We start from the raw sequence: 13337 nt of genomic DNA on the forward strand, positions 1-13337 counted from the left end.
CCTTCTAATCTTGGAGGTTCAGCTGGGAGACTGCGATCCTAGTGCGTACTGCTGGTAGGGGTGGAAGAGGGCTGTCCTGCACAATTAGGACTACACCTTCAAAAAAATCTTCTCTCATTTGTAAAGATATTAATACTCATTCTGTTTGTGTTTGTCTTGATTCTTTAGGGGACATTATGTAAATCGTAGTCATTAAGTGCTAGATCAACGTATGTCACATCTATGATGTGGGATTGAATTTTCAGATAAAAGTGCTTTTTCTCAGTTAATCCTATCTTTGGAGTGTTGCACCATTTGCCAGCAGCTGAAGATATGATGCTGCAATCTGCATGGTTGTGTTGCTCATTAACGCAAAATACACCTGGTCTCCTTTGATTACTTTCTTAGCTTCTGCTTTTACATAGTCTATGATTAGGTCTAAAAAAATCAGGCGATTAAATATAGCAGAATTTTTGATGTATTTAATCATGTAAATAGAGTTGCCAAAATGAAATTAATCTTGTTTCCACAGCATTGATGTAGTTTACCTCCAGAAAGGGTGGCAATGAGCAGGGAATCGATGAGTTTTTCAGGCATCTAACCGTAGTTGAGGTGATAAGAGTTTGCCTGTGGGTGTCTAATGAAATATGAAGGGCCAAAAGGAACCCTTGCATCTTATTTCCATCTTATTTCCAATTTGACTACCACTACTATTGAAGATGCTGGTATTTTCATTACTAAACAGCAATCCTGCCATAGGAAATCTGACAATGGGATGTAGTTTACTGACTTTCTTGGTTTTTCCTTAACGTGATCCATTTTAATGGTCATGGGCAAACTGAATCTGCCTGGAAGTGATCTGAAAAGGGTGCTCCAGGTGGGCTTTGAGACAGAGCCTTGATCATCTTATTCATTGTCTTGTGATGCTTTTTCACTCTAGAGTAGTAACTTGGGTGGGACTTATACCTCATTACCATGGCTGTCCCAAATGTATTTGCTATAGGTACAAGGGAATAGCTGGCAATGGGAGGAAGCTGCAACCTCAAGCCATTCAAGGTAGGAAGAGTAAAAAGGTGTAATTTTTGAGATAATGATTCTGGACTATTTTGTAGAATGGCTGCATTTTAGTTGCAGGGATTTGATTAAATCAACTAGAACCATTCCTGTGAAAGTACAATCAGGGTGCTTATAGGGCTCCTGCAGAAGGTGACGCGCACCTGGGAGAAAACTATCTTCAAACTCCTCTATTAGGACATCATATTAATCCTTCTAGTCCTCAGTGGAGTACAAATTAACATCTGGCTGTGATTTATCATCAGGTTCAAAACATATGTCTGACTTCATCTGCTCAGAAGGGACAGATCCTGTATATCCAAGTAGTCGGTCAGCGCCAAGCATTTGAATGGGTAGTTCAGCTGGTATCTTAATTGGAAATACCCAAGCAAGCAGGAAAGAAGACATCACCTGACTCAGGCTCAGAGGAGACTACGGGTGTCGTTGACAAGTATGATCAAAGTAAATCCATCAATGATGAGAAAGTCTGTTAGTGACAAGAACTTGGCAAAAATTAGTTTTGTCATTGGCAAAGTGGTGCTTTATGGTGATCTTATGGACGATTGTGATTAAGGTTATAGCATGGTCAATGAGCCTCACCCTGATGAGTATTTCACTGATGATAGTCAATGATGAGATGGACACGGACAAGGATGTGGTTGACAACAATGTTGCATACCTATAACCCAATGACAGGGCCCTTGTAAAGAGGTCATTCATAATTAATTTTTTGGTTTACGAGAAGCTGAGTAGGGTTACAGAGAAATTAAGTAAGCAAAAGGTTGTCCTGGACTTGACTTGATTCCTCGACAAATCCTCTGGGATTTATTGCAAGAAGGAGGTGGATGTATGCTGCAAGGACTCATCTTCTAAGTATCTCCCTTCTCACTGGAGAAATCTATTGCGCCTCTCCCTCTTACTGAAAACTGTAATTGAAAAATTGTGGCACATTCAGACGTCTTGGTGCACACCGGCTGGGTGAAGACAATACATGCATTTTTCAGCTGGTTATTAAATAAGATCTTCTTGAGCCCACAAGAAGCACATGGTCTAAAAGGCTATTTCTTTTCGCAGTGTGCATCTGTTATGATGAATAAAAGCTGGACTGAATGAATTCCTCAAACTACCAGGAGTAAAAATTTGATACACAGATACAGAATATTGTACATGACCAGTACAGCTGCTAAAAGTTAGACTCCTCCTTCCATTTCTGTTTTTAAATTGGAAATGCATTTTAAACAGGTAATCTGAGTAATAATGGAGTTGGTACTTCAGAGATTGTCTTCTTTAATATGATATGTATAGCAGCCCAGGTAAACAGTACAGTGTGGTGGGTACTACTGGTTAAATAAGACAGTTTGGTCGGTCAACTGTCACCACAAGAAGTTAAAGAATTATTGTTTTCCGAACTGAAAAATAATGGATGTGAAAACGAAAGTACTAAATTAGTTACTCCAGTTCTCCGGTGTTATTATCTTTAATCGATTCACATGCTTTAATCATTCCTCATAACTGGGCTGAAAATCCTGACAACTTTAAATCACAGTACACAGTGTTAAAATGGCCATAGACCCAAAAGTGGATGTTTAGCAGCATATCCACTCTTGTTTGAAGGAAAATGATTTTTAGCCAGTGAGGTGAAAATGATAAGCTCTCTACTGTCGTAGAGTCCACCACAACTTAGATTTCATAGTACCAGTGTGAAGGGTATATTTGATGATGTAAGCCCCTGATTGAGGAAGGAAGAAAAGTTGCATGTGAACTTATGCAAGGTACCAACCCTGAAGAAACAGAGTTCCAGGTAAGTAACTAGTTTCTTGTCCAGCACCGGTCCTTTCAAATATTCCTCAGTCTTGGATCAGAAGAGCTAGCAGTATATAAAATTTGAATAAGGAAGGGAGCAAGCTGACCTTTTTGTAACAGGGTGCATAGAACTGCTTGAACCGATTAACATTGAGCTGTCTAGGCAGTAATGCTTGGTGTAAGTTTGCCTGCTTTTCCACATGATTACATTGCAAGTGTATTCTAAAGGCACTCCATATTAAAGAGTTCAGGTGTTGTTGTCATGCCATTTTTTGAATAGTAGGCAGCACCTTCCTGGGTAGCCGATGGCTTAAAATAGTCGATATGAAGAACTGGGGCCCTTAACCTTGTCCAATTAGAACCTGATGCACCTGCAGACATCCAGTAAGAGCAAGGATCTTTCTGCAGACATGGATTAGCTAGGAAAGAAAGAGTGAAGGATAAAAGATTCAAGTGGAAGTGAGTCAAGACTTTTGGCATAAACGTTGGATTGGTACACAAGATTACTTTGCCCTTGGAAATCGAAGGCACAGCTCAGTAAATGTACAGAACTCTCAGGCCCTCCTTGTTGAGGTGAGAGCAAGAAGAAAGGCAGTCTTCATTGAAACTAATTTCAGGTACACTCTATGGATCAGTCCAAAAGGAGGCAGCATAATTTGACTCAACAAAGTACTTAGTTCCTGAGGTACTGGAGAGCACTTAATCTGTGCAAACGCTCTCAAAAGTCCTTTCAGGAACGGATTCAGAATTTGCTTTGGAAAGATGAGTAAGTGTCTTCGTTCCTCTGTAATCTTGAACTGCTATCAAGTGAACAGTGATTGATAAGTATTTGAGACCACCCCTGGCCAGCTCAAGCACGTATAGGTACCCAATGGGTTGGCTGACGATATTTCCAAAAGATGTATTCCAATTGGTCCTGATATAGTTCCACCTGTGGCAATCTGCAAGTGCACTGCTGAGTGCATATGTTGGTCATTCGAGAACCCTAGGAGATGCTCTACTGCAATGTTCACTTCATTTATCACAATATTTGTGTCTATTCAGACAGAGAACTGTACCTTGTGCCTGCTTGTTTTGCTATGTAAAACATAAAGGTCATGCTGTCAGTCCTGATCAACACAGCTTGTCCCATAGCCTGGGGAGCAAAGATTACAGGCCCAGTCAAATGGCCGAGACTCCAGGACATTTACGCGTAGATAATTTTCTGAGTCTAAACAGAATCCTTTTGTTGACAGTTCTTGCTTGAGGGCACTCCATTGACACATTTGTCTTCATTATTTTCCTGTAGATTGTTGATAGGAAGGGACGTCTTCTGTGTAATATTGATTGAAACAACCAAAGCAAAGTCACCTTTAGCTTACTTGCAACTTACACTATATTGTTCAAGAGCCAGTTGCTTGCTTCCACTGACCATGCAGCTCTTGTTATATAGGTCTCAACCCGAGCCTGCTGAAGGGTATTAGTCTGATCCAAGACAACCCTAGGACCTCACAAAGGCTTCAATGTTCAGACCAAGATTGTTATCTTGCAGCAAAATGCCACTGCTATTTGCATTTCGTAACACTCTCTCTCTACGAAAGAGAAGACCTTCTCCAGGTGGGTGTTCGAGATGGCACGCAAGAACTAGATTTGTGTGACTGGTTGATGGGGGAGGTTTAAAGTCAGTCTCTGATTGCAGAACAGGCCTACAAAAGCAGCATTGGAAGCACAAGCTACTTTGATGGGGCTATGAGGGTGTACTTTGTGGCCTTGGCTTCATAGGAAGGCAACTACTAATGCCAGGCATGAGATTCTAGGTGCAGACCTTTGTCATGAGACCTGTGCTTGAAGTCACTATAATTATGCCTCGTTTCTTAGCACTCTAGAAATCACAATGTCTTTGCCTTGCATTGTTATCAATTGCACTTTTTTCCTTTCGTGCCATTGTTTTGAAACACACTAATTACACTTGCTGTGCAACCATCTTCCTGGGGTCCTATCTGTACATTCACTGGCTGCTCAGTGGGCACAAGTGCCAGGTGTTGTTTTCTGTCCATCCAGCAATCGTTCTCAGGCTTCCATAGACATAGCACAGTAGCTTTTCAATGTATAAAGCGAACGTTGTAAATTAGGTCCTGTAGTGTATTTTTTTTTTTTTTTTAGAGAGGAAGATTCTAGCAGAGATGACATGTCTGGGGGAATAGATGACCTCCGGGGCATGCAGCCTGTGTAAACTGTGCTTACACTTCCCTATGAGGTCCACTTGACTACGCAAACAGAGGTATGGGGTTCTCCACTCCAAGATCATAAATATTAATAATAGCCTTCCTGCGCATACAATTACAGGGAAGGCTCAGGCCACTAAATGTGCATAATTGTGGCACTATTTGCGTCATACACTTTTCTAACTGCTATGCAGATTTTTATAATTATGGCCAGTACTGTAATCACATCTAAATTGCTTCATAATAGACTATGTTAATTGCAATAAATATATTGTTCATTTTTATTGTGTCTTTTTTACTGTTGCTGTAGATATATATGTCTGAGATAATGTATGAAAACGACTGACCTGTTTTCCACTACTCCCTGAGAAAGGGTGCTAGAGTGTTGTGCCTTTAGGTTTGCCACAATTGCTTGTCACTCTGTAAGGTTAGGAGGGAAAGTAAGGCACTGTGAGCTAGTCAGGTATTTTGGTATGACAGTACTGATTGGCCAGAAATGGTGCACCTCCTGCTTTCTGACATTCTGTTGTCCCAAGGCACAGTTCTACAAAAGCAGATTCCCTGTGACACCTTCAGTCCAAATAGAAGTGCCATGAAACGGTATTGCTGCCCTTCCACTAAAACTGCAGGCATCATCTGAGATTTAGCTGTATTTGGATCATAAAATGTGCATCCTGAAGGTCCAGGGAAGTGAGGTTCTCCTCCTTCCTGAAGTAGCGGAAGGAATTCTTGGACATTTAACATTTGAAAAGATTGCTTTTTCAAGACTGTGTTTAAATCCTGAAGGCTCAGGAACAGACTCCATTGCACTGATTTTCTCTTGACCAGAAAGAACCTCAAGTAAAATCGCCAATTCCACTGGCTCTATGAGACTGCCTCTATGGCTCTCTCTAGGAGAAGAATTTCTTGCTACAGCTCCTGCAAGTGGAAATAATATTCTTTTCTGGGCGGTTTCTGTACAAACCACATAGTCTGAAAAGTCTGCACTTTATTACGTACCCAGTGATCTATTCTTATCCCCTCCCAAGTGAGGGCAAAAGCTGAGATTCTCCCCCTGACTGAAAGTAATTGGGCTTGTAAGGGAACAGATGGAAAAGTCAAACTCTTTTCTAAATGTCCTGGAAGTGTAGTTGAGATGCTCCTCTTCTCTTTGCTGATGCTTTGCCGTAGCATTTGAACTTGCCTCTGCCAAGCAGTAACCACGGTTACACTTTTTTTGTATAGGAGGATAGTAAGTTCTACCTTGGCCTCCATACTGGGTGAAATCTCCCTTAAAGGCTTGAGATTTCGAGCTATAAAAAGGAATAGAGGTAGGACGTCTGTATTGTAATGCTCCTAAAAAGCATGCTGTGCCTGTTTCAACATTTTGTTTGGCAATGTCCATGTCTGCCAAACAGTTTCTGGTCACCAAAAGGTATAGCCAAGATTTCTGTCTAGATGGAAAGCAGCTGATTGAAGGAATCCATCCCTGCCTGTGCAGGAATGGTACGCCTGCGAGATGGCAGAAGCCTGCAGTAGACATCCATACCTGTATAAATGGTGGTAGCAGACGTTTGCACCTTCCTTGACGCAGGTCTTAGCCTCTTTCCCTTTAATCCTCTGGAATGGAATTCAGAAGGGCCGAGATGCTGTGCCACATCTGTCAATATTAATATCCAAGGATGGCCAAAGCATCTGCAGCTTTTACTGATGTTTCTGCCAAGAAGTAGATTCTATGTTCTCAATTATCTATGCGCCTGCTGTCACTGTGTGGAAGAGCCAACACTGGAATTTTGGGATTTTTGTTATCTCTGTTGAGCTACTGCCACAGTGATGGAGAGGAATCTTTTCATGAAAGGAGAATGCAGTAAAAGCTGCCCTGTATTGCCACTCATGGATGGAGGAGTCATCAGACGATGAAACAATGAGGTCCCTAGCTCCAACTACAGGTTTATACTGATAATTTCATGAAAGTCGTGGTCTGATGTCTCTGTACGTAGGCAGGAATATTCCACATTTATGACTTCAGTGGGACCATACAAAGCAGAATATGCTGTTCCACGGATGTCATAAGCAGATCAAACTTGGCTGTTTCTTCCAAAAGATCATGAGAACGAGTGATGTCATTCACCGGGTCAATCAGGCTGAGTGGGTGATTTGTCACCTTCTTTGTGTAGGATGTTCTCTTTCCACTCTTCATCGTGCTGGCCACCATGATCATCAAGTACTTACTCCTAGAAGTCTGACATGCGATCTAAAAATTAGATTGTCAAATGTCTTTAGGTGTCAGCGAGACATGGAGTGGAAATGGAGCTGGAATTGTGTGAGGCAGTGGAGGTACCTCTAGTTGCAGCTGAGGAGATGTTAGTGTTGGGACACAGGGAGGAGGTGGTACCAACTGTGAGCCAAGTTAGTGAGCTCACTGGTGGTTGAGGTTGCTGAGGGAGTAAGTTCTGGAATGTGGCAATAATGTGTTGGAGAGTGCACATGAATGCCACACACACCTGCATCACAGGTGGCTCCTTGTAGGGACCCTGTGACCTGTAAGGGTGGTCAGACCAGATGGCCCTCATCAAGTAAAAAGTCTGAGACTTCTATTCACACTCCTGTTGGTATTCCTCCTCTTCTCCTCCTTCTATTGAGTTTAGTAGCTTATTTCTAATGGCACAGGGCTATAGGTGGAATCAGATGTTTGGTCATAGTCTGTTGCCTTTGCTTCCAACTCATTAGATGCTGTGCCACATATCTGTCAATATTATCATCCAAGGATGGTCAAAGCATCTGCAGCTTTTACTGATGATGCTGCCAAGGAGTAGACTCTATGATCTAAATTATCTATGCGCCTGCCATCACTGTGTAGGAATTACGGGATTATTATTTTTTATCTCTGTTGAGCTACTGCCACAGTGACGGAGAGGAATCTTTTCATGAAAGGAGAATGTAGTAAAAGCTGTACTGTTTTTGTACCCATGGAGTAATCATCAGACTGTGAAACAATGAGGTCCCTATCTCATGGCAAAGGGCAGTAGGCTGTATCAAATGTTTGGTCTTAGTCTGTGACCTTTGCTTCCAACTCAGAGTCCATTATATGCACTGGTAGTGTGCTAAAACCTTTAATGATGTATGCACAAAGGTGAAAGCAACAAGAGGAAATTATGACACTGAAGGGGCCTTAGTGAAGGTAGTCACTGTATGAGGTTATTTATGCTGTAGACACACCTGCCAACGAAACTGCCACCAATGAGGTCATCATCTATTAGAATGTGATGGTAATCACAGGGATCATTGACAAGGGCTTTGTTGTCAACAGTACCATTGTCGGTGGGATCTTCTTGATTGTCAATGACTGCATAGAGCCAGTTGATATTACTGGTGAGGTGCCCAGCAAAGGGATTGAGGTAGAAAATGGGACCACCTTTGCCAAAGTTGAGGCGCTGGTCGTTGATGACTTGGGTAGTATGTTGACAAGTCATCAGCGGCTCTGGATTTTTGCATAATTTTTTTACCAGCTACTCTTTGCCCTTTGTTGATGCCTTCTTGTTGAAAGGCTTTGTCTTTTCCTTGGAGGACCTGGCTGCAGTCCACATACTTGATAGTATTTTCATTAGGCAGCTGCCCTGATGGCTAATGGCTCTGTGAAGAGGGTATTATCAGTGTATCACTGCACCCTCACTATGCAGTTTAAGGTAAATTGGGCTCCATATTATTTTGTGAAAATCATCATGGTAGAGCTAGCTGGATCACTGTTCTTTGAATCTTCTGCAGATGAAGGGGAATCTCCTTTATTCTAGTAGATAGAGAGCTAAGCTCTTTTCTCAGTCCTTAATTATCTTAGAAGGAAACGTCCTGCAAACTTGAAGGCAAGAGGCTTTATGAGTGGGCTACAGATAAATATATTGATCACAAGGATCACAAGGATCATCAGGGTAAGTGATCCTTTGTTCTCAAGACTTGAAGCAAGATTTCTTCTTTCTCAGCCATAGTGTCAACTGGTGATAGATAGCAACCCCCCTTGGAAAGTAATGAGTCAAAACAAATCTAGGAAATCCCTAAAACCAACTCATGGTTTGATGAAGCTGAAGTTGGGACTGGCTGAATTCCAGAGAGGACAAAGTAGAGTTTGCTATAAAATCAAACAGATTAGAGCAGAGATGTTCACAGAGAGTGTATAAACATTATGTGCAGAAGATATCCGCGTTATGATGGCCTCTGAGAGAAGAAGACAGCTCAGCACTTCCACATCACTGGTGAAGTCTGGCTTGTTTCAAATGAGGAGGATGTACTACTAAACAAATTTAGGGGCTGGGCTTACGGCCATTGTAAAACGGTTTCCTGCTTTTTTATGTTGCCAGGGAATTCCAGCCTAATTACAGGGAATGATTCAAGCATGTAAACCTATGAAAGATCCATTCCTGGATTACCTAAATCCTTTAAACACTAATACCTGTGACTCACCAGCGACCAGATTCCTACATTCCCTGGTGGGCATTATCCAGAGGCTGACAGTCTCCTTCCATCAGCTGCTCATGCCCTTGTGCTTCTTGAAGAGCCGACACTCTAAAAAAACAGACTAAAAACAGCTCCCCACAGATGGCTTAGGGGTATCAGAACAGACTGGTTTTAATCTTTCTCTTTTTCAAGCCATTCTTGGGTATATTCTTGTAACCAGGTAACATAGAAATTCTAATTTGCACATATTCAAAGTCTATTTTGCCAGGTCCTAGTAAATCTTCAATTTTATCATTTTACACTGGAAGATGTCCTGCTTAACCTTAGTGCTGCAATTGATCAAACCTTTCCGGGTTCATTATCTTTGTAGTTGTTCATCTAGAAAATGCCATTTACTAGGGGTTTTCACTCTTTCTTGGCAACTTTACAGTTGTAAATAAATGGTTTTACAATGTTTTTTTCATTTCTCTTTTTATCCTTTGGTTGTTGCCAGGATGCTTTCTGTGTCAAAATAATCCTATAATGAACATTGCTTGGTAAAACGAGGTACATCAAATAATCAAATATGGTCCTTCACTTAAAAGGTGGTAAAAGTCATTCCATCTTCCAGTTAAGGCTACTATGTACAATAATTTTCCAAAATATCTGTGAGGGGAGTGGGATGGGTTTAAATATGAGTCAGCAACTCTACACCCTAAGCCCAGCATTTAAAATGTAATATTGGTGTCTTACACACCAGGCTTACCTTTGCTTTCTCAAAGTCAAGGTCCTTCCCGATGGTAGTGAGCAAACGGCAGAGGCACTCAAGTGACTCTTCATCATGGTTTTTCAACAGCTTAACCATGCAGTCATGCATAATAGCCTCAGTCAGCATCTTCAGCTTGAACAGCTCACCAATAAATTTGATGTTGCCTATCGATCGCCTGCGTGCCTTGTCCTTGGCCTCCTCCAGCTCCTCCTGTAACCTGTTCTTCTCCTCTGGCTGTGAAACAATGAAAGAAAAGTGTAAGGATCAAATAGCACCCCTGTGTGCAGCTGTCTGTGCAGTATGGAACCCCACCAGTGGAGCTCAAGTAAAAATTTGTTCTAAACTCACTGTTACCAGTGATCAGACTTATCCAAATGCTACAAAAACACTGAAGATGGGGGCTTGTTTGTTTCTTAAACATCTTTGAACGAAGATGTAAGACAACAGCACAGTGCCTCTAGAATTCTACAGCTCAAGTGATATCCTATTTGATGCAGTTCCCCTTCTCACTCCTTCCTCCATTTCCCTGACTTTGTTTAGCTTACCTTGTTCACGCTATATCTTTCCTTTACCCTCCTTACTCTCAATTTAATTTCTGGCAAACTGTAGGAAAGTACCCTCTTTTTGGCAAGGCTACACCAACTTTTTGCCTGGTGTCAGTGTGTTTTAACTGTGTTCACTGGGATCCCGCTAGCCAGGGCAAGTGTCTGTGCTCTCTCCCTCTAGATTTGGTTGTTCCTGACTACGTACATCCCACCATTGGCATACCGGTGCCCCCTTGTAAGTCCCTAGCATATGGTACCCAGGGCAGTGGGGCAGAAGGGGTTCCCCATGGGCTGCAGCATGTATTGTGCCACCCAAGGGCGCTCATGCAAAACTGTGTGTGCAGGCTTGCCATTGCAGCCTGCATGGAAAGGTGCATTCACACTTTCACTACAGGTCACTCATCAGATCACTGTAAGTCACCTCTAGGGCAGGCCTTTCTAGCCCAGAAGGCAGGGAGCAAGTACCAGGTAGGTGTGTGAGCGCACCCTTACATGAGCAGAGGTGCCCCTTCGTGCTCAGGTTCCATTTTTCTGGACTTCGTAAGTGCGGGAAAGCCATTTTACCCGTGTACTGGACACCTCTGTCCAGCTACATAATGCTAACTCTGAATCTGGGCAAGTTTGGCATCAAGCAAGTCGTAATCATACCCCAATACTATTGCCAGTATTGACTGTATGATTCAATGCACTGTGGGAGCTTCTTAGAGGACCCCCAGCTTTGTCCTACCAGTTTGCAGGGTTTTCACTGGCAGCCCGCGCTGCTGCCATCCTACAGACAGGTTTCTGCCCTCCTGCTGCTTGACAAACCTCAAGCAGGAAGAACAAAGGATTTCCTTTGGGAGTGGGAGGCAACACCCTCTCCCTTTGGAAATTGGTGTTACATGGGATGGGAGGGGTAGCCTCCCATGCCATCCGATATGCTTTGAAGGGCACTTTTGGTGCCCTCCTTGTATAAACCAGTTTGCACCAGCCCTGTGACCTTGGAAACTGGACAATGGAATGGGGAGTGACAACTCCCCTGTCCATCACCACCCCAGGGGTGTTGCCCAGAGCTCCTCCAGGTGGCTACTTGATTCTGCCATTTTGAATCCAAGGTGGGCAGAGGACCCTAGAAGCATATGAGTGGCCAAGGCAGGTAGGTGATGTCACAGCCCCCTCCTGATAGGCGGCCTGGTGTGTGGTTAGCACCAGATCCAGGGATCCGCTATTAGTGAGGTGTAGTCAGTGTCTAGGAAGCCATGGCTCTCTTGAGATAGCTGTGGATGAGCAGCCAAGACTTATATAGGAGTCAAGCAAAGCTTATGAAACACCACTGAAGTCACACAGCCTTCACAAAAATGAAAGAACCACAAAGTGTAACAAAAATAAAGGTACTTTATTATGGTAACAACTACTAAAATACTGTATAGGCAATACTCCACTAGCAGGTGAGTAAAACCACTATTATATACACACACACCAGAAGTCAGGAATTGGCATAGAAGGCAATAGAAAACAGTGAAATAACAAGATAATGGAGGCCGTAGGGGGAGACCAAACCATATACTGAGTTAGTGGAATGCAAAAGTCAGTCCCTCAACCAAGGAAGTGCAATCTGTAGAGGGGAGCTGGAGGAACTAGGAACCCCAAAAGGTAAGTACCAGGGTGCCCCCAGTGACCAGCAGAGAGGAGATAAGTACCTGTTTTAACCCCAAACTCACAGGTAAAGTTTGGAAAAGGACTGTGCATGACCCAACCAAGACTGGAAAAAAACAAAGCTGGATCCTGACAGAAGGGGAACTGCAAATGAAGGGGAATACGTTTTGTTCGAGATGGAGTGTCAGGTTGGGGCAGGAGCCACTATCCACCCTTCTGGAGATGCAGGACCAGGTCGACGGTGAAGAGCATGAGTCGGCTATGCAGTACAGGAGGAGAAGAGTTTCAGGAGTGATGCAGCTGATGTCCCACGTCGGAAGAGTTGTAGTCAATCAGTGGTGTGGAAAAACCACCAACAAGCCTTGGCAAAGGGAAAAGTTGCAGATGACGATTTGTAGAGCTGCCGGGGACCAGGAAGGTCCAGGGGGACTCAACCCACAGAGGGGAGACCCAGGTGACCCTCAGCAGTGAGGAGAGTCAGAAGTAGAGGATGCAGCCCCCACACACAACTCACAGGCGGCAGGCACAGGAGTCGCAGTGAGGCCCACTCAGCTCATCTGTAGAGGAGTCCCACATTGCTGGAGCAGCAGGCAGGAGACTGTGCTTTGCAGGGAAGAGTGTTAGAGGTCGGGGCTACGCAGAGCCTGAAGATCCCTTGGAAGAAGAGCCAACAAGCCTTGGTAGCTGCAAGAGTCACGGTGCACAGGGGTATTGTCCTGCAAAGAAAGGCAAGAACTTATCGTCTCCCAAGTTGGATAGCTGGTAGAGTACCGGGCACAACTCCAAATCACCACCTATGTTGCAGGATCCATGCAGCTTTGCAAGAGAGAAGATCCACGCAGCCGGTCGTCGTTGCAGTTGGAGCCAGCAGATGCAAGCGAGTGACTCCTTCACACCAAGGGAGATACCTTCTTGCTTCTTGTAAAGGCTGAAGAATCGTTG

General features: G+C 43.4%; 1 protein-coding gene across 13 annotated transcripts in view; it reads right to left on the reverse strand.

Moving 5' to 3' along the window:
- EIF4G3 (eukaryotic translation initiation factor 4 gamma 3) overlaps positions 1-13337 on the reverse strand; it is a 906783-nt gene that overhangs the window by 194413 nt on the left and 699033 nt on the right. For all 13 annotated transcript variants that reach the window (XM_069240075.1, XM_069240074.1, XM_069240071.1 and 10 more), the window contains one exon: positions 10213-10449. In XM_069240075.1, the coding sequence (XP_069096176.1) occupies positions 10213-10449 (237 nt within the window). The remainder of the gene's footprint in view (positions 1-10212; positions 10450-13337) is intronic.

The sequence above is a fragment of the Pleurodeles waltl genome, chromosome 6, assembly GCF_031143425.1.
Source record: "Pleurodeles waltl isolate 20211129_DDA chromosome 6, aPleWal1.hap1.20221129, whole genome shotgun sequence".
NCBI classification, from domain to species: Eukaryota; Metazoa; Chordata; class Amphibia; order Caudata; family Salamandridae; genus Pleurodeles; species Pleurodeles waltl.